The following is a 6,089-nucleotide window of genomic DNA, read 5'->3' as shown; positions in this document are numbered from 1 at the left end:
TTTGCACTCAGCAAATATGTTGTTTCCGGTACTGATCTAGATGTATAACAAAATAAATATACTAAAAAATTAAAGCGATTTATAATTTGAAACGGAGTAGTTGGCTCCAAGGTCGCTTAATATATTGCTGTTGTGTTGTATTCAAAACTATTATACCTTAATACTACAAGGATACACAAGTTTTTTTTTGTGAATTCGAGAAAAAGTTATAAATGATATATATATTGGTGTGTAATTTTTACAACGAACAGCCCTTTATGAACAGCAAAAAGCTAGTATCTAGCTGCACCACTGATGTTGACCTGTACTTATACACTAGGGTCAGCGTGGCTACGTTTGAAAACGTGCAAAGTTCTATTTAGTCTAGAATCTAAGGCATGCTATGTAGAACTGCACTACCCCAGTCCCCGATCCTTAATATGCATATATTTCTAGTCTGGTATGAGGTGCCGCTGTCATATATATGTTCACTCATCAAACCATAAGAAACAAATAAACGAATGCTAGAAAAACTGTAAAAATATATTACATGCATAACTGAAAACAAATAAAACACAACTATGCAATAATTCATTCATCGTCGTTCAAAATTACAACCGAAGAAAACCCATGAGAAACACAAGAGAAAATAAGTTAACCAAGCCCAAATTAAATGATGAAATAAAGGCCTAAATATGTTGAGGAGAAATTCAGAAATTCCTAATCAGATCAGCGTAGTCGTCGACTCCCGTTACCATGCATAACCATAAACACAGATTCCCCAAAGAATTGCTCATCTGTGACTGTGATGCCGCCATCAGAGCCACTGCGCGGCCGTCTAGAAAGAAAGCATCGCGGAGGCGGTGGCCGCGGCCAGCACGGTCGCGGCAACGCCGGTGCCCATGCTCGGGCTGCCGCTCTCGTGATCCGCGGCCGGGCCAGGAGACTCCGCTGGCGAGTCCGAAGCGTGGGCAGGCTCGGGCGGGCTGTCGGCGGATGCGCCGCCAGCCTCGGCCGTCGACGGCTCCTCAGCAGCGCCACTGGACTCGCTGGCGGAAGGTTCTTCGGAGGCGGCACTGCTGCTGCTGCCGTCGGGCGATGCGGCGGCTTCGTCTCCTGAAGGGGACGCGGAAGGGCTGGCCGATAAGTCCGTAGGGGCACCAGTGGGGGCCTTCTCCGACGCGCCGCTCTCGCTGGGTGAGGCGGCGCCGGACCCGGAGGCGGGCGCCTCGGAAGGCGACGCCTCTGACTTGGAGGCCGTTGCAGGGGCCTTGGCGGGGGTCGCCTTGGGCGTCGCCGCAGCATTCTCAAGCGACGCCGTGGGGGCCTTCTCAGACTTGTCGGGTGACGTGCTGGGCGCCTTCGACGGCGTGGAGGCCGAATGCTTCGGCGAGGCAGCCGGGGCCTCCGCGGCGAACGCCACGGCGGCGGAGGCGACGAGGAGGAGGAAGACAGCAAGGGCGAGAGCGCGGGCCATGGTGCGTGTGTGCCTGTGCTCGATCGCTCGATCGTTTATTCCTGGCTGGTGTGCAGTGTCACGACATGAAAGCTAGCTTCGCCGCGCGCGGGAGCTATATAGGCCACGACGAAGGAGAACGTGCCGGCCGGCCAGAGAAACGCGGTGGAGTCGGTGGCTATGTTTGGGGGCTCTCTGCGCGTCGTGTCGTGCTGCATGCACGGGCTCCTCTCCTCCACCTGCGATGCTGGCGGTGGCCGGTGGGTGGCGCGCACCATGCGGAGACCCGCGGGGGGAATGGGCGGGTATTTTTGGCCTGTTTGTTTGTGACTGTTGGATCTGCCCTCTTTCAGATCCTGTGGCTGTATGCAGACATGTTTGCGAGCTTGACTAGACTCCCTTGGACCACAGTGTGAGTGTCGCTTCGAGTTTGTGCTTCTGTTCATGCTCCTGGGTGAAATGCAGATACCTTCAAAGCTATCTAGGATGTCCAAGTGCTATATGTAGGAAGAAATAACTCAATACCTCTAGTCCAATGACAGTGATTCATGAGTTATTTTTTTTTTTCTCGTAAAGACTCTCAACATAAAGAGTGTCTCAAATCTGATAACGATGACCACCGTTGCCAAGATCCACCACAATCGCCATTACCGACGAAGCCCAGGTTTGACGGTAGGGGATGCCAGCACTCCCAAACCAAAGAAGACACCAAATCCACATAACCCACCGTTACTCTTTCATATGCGCATAACACTGGTACAGAAAACGTTTTCACAGGCGGTGGTAGAGGCATTTATACAGGCGGCCAAGTCCACCGCCTGTACTAGGGGTCAGTACTAATCGGCCCACAGTACAGGTGACGGGCTGTGAGCCGGCTGTGAAAAAAGGGTTTTCACAGGTGGCTCACTTTGTCAGCCGCCTGTGTAAATAGTTATTTACACAGGCGGCTCACTTTGTCAGCCGCCTGTGAAAACCCATTTTTCACAGGCGGCTCACTCTGTGTGCCGCCTGTGTAATTTTTTTTTATTTCAAATTTTAATATTTGCCTCCACACTGTACTATATTTGTCACATATATATATATATATAAGATATGCAAACATGAACCATAAAATTGCATCATACATACAACACATATAAATATTACAGATGTGTACACATGAAATCAAACATCAAGCATAAAATTACATATAATACACGTCATTTCATGTTATGAGTTCAACCATTTGGTGTTTACATGTCATTTCGTTTCAAGTTTAGACCTGCTAGGTCTGTCAGCGCTCTAAATCTTTCACTTGCTAAATCACCGGCTTCATCAAAATATGATCCGGTACTTGGAATTATTTCTCTCATAATAAAACCGCACAAGTCTGCTACTATATCTTCCATAGTTTTTGGAGTGAATGGCACGCCCTTTCCTTTGCTTCTCGGCTGGAAACAAAGTTTAAAAGCATCATTGACACATGTCCAATATTAATATTTCCAACTTTAATGAGAAAACTTCATACATAGATATTTTTTACCATATTTTTGTCCCTGACGTATCGTCCCCGCTGCCTTATGAACTCACACACATAGTATCCACAGTAGACCGATCAAGGTGGTTGCTTGTGGCACTATGTAATTAATGAGCAAAAGATTAAACTAAAATTGTCATGCCTTGTGTATTATTTATATGATGATATGTGTTCGGACAACTTACCAGATAATGGTGTTGTATCGTCAATGGCACACTAGGATCTGAGCGGGCGGCGTCGACCGGTCCTTTTTGCTTCTTATAAAACCGCCATGCCCTGTAGATATCGAATATAAAACATTATAGTTATTTAGAAACTCTAATTCATATAAGTACGGATGTGGTTGCATGTTGGCTCACCTTTCTAAATGAATCAGGAATGTTTGATACGACTGAGGAGGATAATGTAAGGAGTCTAGGACAAGCACCTTCCCTTCGAATGGATAAATATAAAAAACAATCCAATGGTCACTGCATGAATAAACGAGTGAGCGACACATGTACTTAGGGTTAACACGATAATTTGAAGTACGTATACGAGGTCACGCTTACCCAAAGTTGTAGGGTGCCAATATAAAATCCCTGTACTTATATCTCAGCATTGCTCTACCGAGATAGAGGGCATATTTGTCCTCGTATTTTCGTTGCAATTCCTTTACAGCTTCTGCAACTTGTTCTGGTGTTTTGTCCTTCTCTATCTTTGCTCTATCTTCATTTGTAAGTACAAATTTGTGCATATTTTCTTGTAACCTGATTGGACTCAGGTAACCGACCATCGATCCTGTAGTTAACGATCTCTGCTCGTGGTCTTGCAAACTACATACAACATCCACATATTAGAGTTTATCACATTTCAAATTTAATAATAACAATGTGTGTGCATGAGTGATACTTACAGGCACCAGATTGTAATGAGTTGGACGTCAAGTTTCCTATAGTTCAACAGCAGGTGCATGTCCTCGAAGGTAACAAATGCCCCGCTTTTATCCTTGCCAGTAGCAAACACGTCTGCTGGTATGTCAACACTAACTGCATGCAGGCCAGCATTCACTGCTCTCATGTACCAGTCATGAAACCTTTTTATCGTCCATGGACCCTTTTCAAGCACCGTCCATTGCAGCATAGGCCTTCCGGGCACATAGTTACTGGGGACATTGACATAATCATCAACCGTTGGCTTTCTTATATCCTTAAGGGTCAATGGTGTATTTGATGGTGGTTCGACATGTACATCGCCACTTGGGGCTTCCTTTGTTGGTGGCACGGCTTCAGTTGCTTGGCCGGCGGCTTCCTTATTCTGTGACGGTTCGAGCTCAACGACTCGTGCCGTCCGCTGCTTTCCAAGCCCTTTCAGAAATAGAACTGTGCCTGCTGCTTTCCCCTTTTTTGGCTCATAGGGAGAAACCAATTTTGGAATTGGAAATTTCTTTGCCTTCTTGGAGGCCGGTGCTTGTGGGGGAGTTTGCTCTGCTTCCTTATGCTTTGGTGGTGGCGGGGGAGTTTGCTCATCTTCATTCTGCTTTGGTGGTGGCGGGGGAGTTTGCTCTACCTCCTTCTCTGGTATTGTGTCCTTCTTGGCTGGCGGAGTCTGCTGCTCAGGCATGTTCTTGGCTGGCCCCTCGAGCTCATCCAGCGAGAATGACATATCATGTATTGGGGATGACGACGGTGGCTCATAAATATACGGGGATGCTGGGGCATGCATTGGCGATGCTGGCTGTTGACTTGTTTCGGCCTCTTGGGATGCTTGATGCACTGGTGGAGAGGGTGCCGTTGGTGGATCAATCAACCTTACGTACCGTCTCGGCCATTGTATGAAGTTCTTGATTGCTTGTCCAAGCTTCTCTATACCCTCAGAGGTCGGGATGTCGATGAAGTCGTCTTCATATCCACTCTCGACCGTCAACACTTCCACCCTGCAGTATGCATCTTGCATCTCGACACCATGGAACCTGTACAAGAGCAACCAAAAATTGGTACCTCTGTCGTGGCACCAGACTTCAGAGAACCAACCGTTGTCCTTCACCAGCCCTAGGGTAAGTGCCGCCATGACGGGGATAGGACCAGAGCGACTTAATCCATGGCGCCATCGAACCCACCGCCTCGCCGTAGCCATCCGAACACACTAGCCTAGATAAACTAGGACCTAATCTACATTATCGGGCAAAGAAACGACACCGATCAGACAAGCAACCGAAGCCAAAGTTGCCACCGAAGGCGGAGAGGACCAACATTCTTGCCGACGGGAAAGCACACTCACCTTAGTCGACTCTGTTTCACTGTAGTTGGCTCCCTTTCTCGGAACAATCTTGAAGCCAAAGTTGCCACCGAAGGCGGAGAGGACCAACATTCTCGCCGACGGGAGAGCACACTCACCTTAGTCGGCTCACTTTCTTGGAACAATCTTTTGATTTGACGTGGTGTTTGCATTGGTTTGGGGTTCGTGGCCCGTTATCAGTTCAAAACGTAATCTGAACTAGTATATTGCCCGTGCTAATGCTACTGTGGCGTTAGAAAAAATAAATCATAAAGTTAAAATAAATCATAACTAAAAAAATCAACAGATGAAAGAAATAGAGAGCATCATAAAAAAGAATAGTAAAATCTCATTAATATCTTGTTTCATTGCTTCAAAGGCTAATTTTATTATATAAAAAACATGAAACTACATATACATATCAAAAGAAAAGTGTCCCATGAAACTACATTCCTACAGCTCGTCAGGGCAAAGCTGTTTCTACGTGAGTGCACACACAATTCAACACTCAGTACAATTAACCTTGTCCTGAATTCAGTTCGGACTACAGTAGATTGCCATAAGAACACACTGCAGAAAGAAACAGGCGCGATCTGATCTGCCATTGGAGCGAGTCTGAAGGTGAAGATGGACAGGGGAGCTGGTCCATCAGACGGCCACACCTGCAGGTCACGCGCACCACCACCTTGGCACCAGTGCAGGTCACGCTGGACACTTCCACCTCTCGCTCCTTAGCATTCAGCTCTCAACAATACAGATAGGTTGCCAAGTTCAAGCCAAAGAAGCTAAAGAAATGAACAGCGGCAGTAACAATTCTCTGGAGTAATACAAGAAATGTTCTGCATGCAGTTAAGATTTCTGGATTGGAATTGGAGTTAACAA

At 46.9% G+C, this 6,089-nt stretch overlaps 1 protein-coding gene across 1 annotated transcript; it reads right to left on the bottom strand.

Moving 5' to 3' along the window:
• Positions 1-554: 554 nt before the first annotated feature.
• Positions 555-1,506, bottom strand: LOC136472654 (classical arabinogalactan protein 6-like). The gene has a single exon (XM_066470362.1). The coding sequence runs from the start codon at positions 1,454-1,456 to the stop codon at positions 818-820; it is 639 nt and encodes a 212-aa protein (XP_066326459.1). The 5' UTR covers positions 1,457-1,506; the 3' UTR covers positions 555-817.
• Between the last annotated feature and the right edge of the window lie 4,583 nt (positions 1,507-6,089).

This window comes from Miscanthus floridulus, chromosome 8 (genome assembly GCF_019320115.1).
Source record: "Miscanthus floridulus cultivar M001 chromosome 8, ASM1932011v1, whole genome shotgun sequence".
Taxonomy (NCBI): domain Eukaryota; kingdom Viridiplantae; phylum Streptophyta; class Magnoliopsida; order Poales; family Poaceae; genus Miscanthus; species Miscanthus floridulus.
Note: the sequence above shows the minus strand (reverse complement) of the source record. Positions and strands in the feature narration are given on the sequence as shown.

Excerpts from the sequence above, each read along its gene's own strand:
- LOC136472654 (XM_066470362.1), bottom strand. The coding sequence starts at position 1,456 with ATGGCCCGCGCTCTCGCCCTTGCTGTCTTCCTCCTCCTCGTCGCCTCC.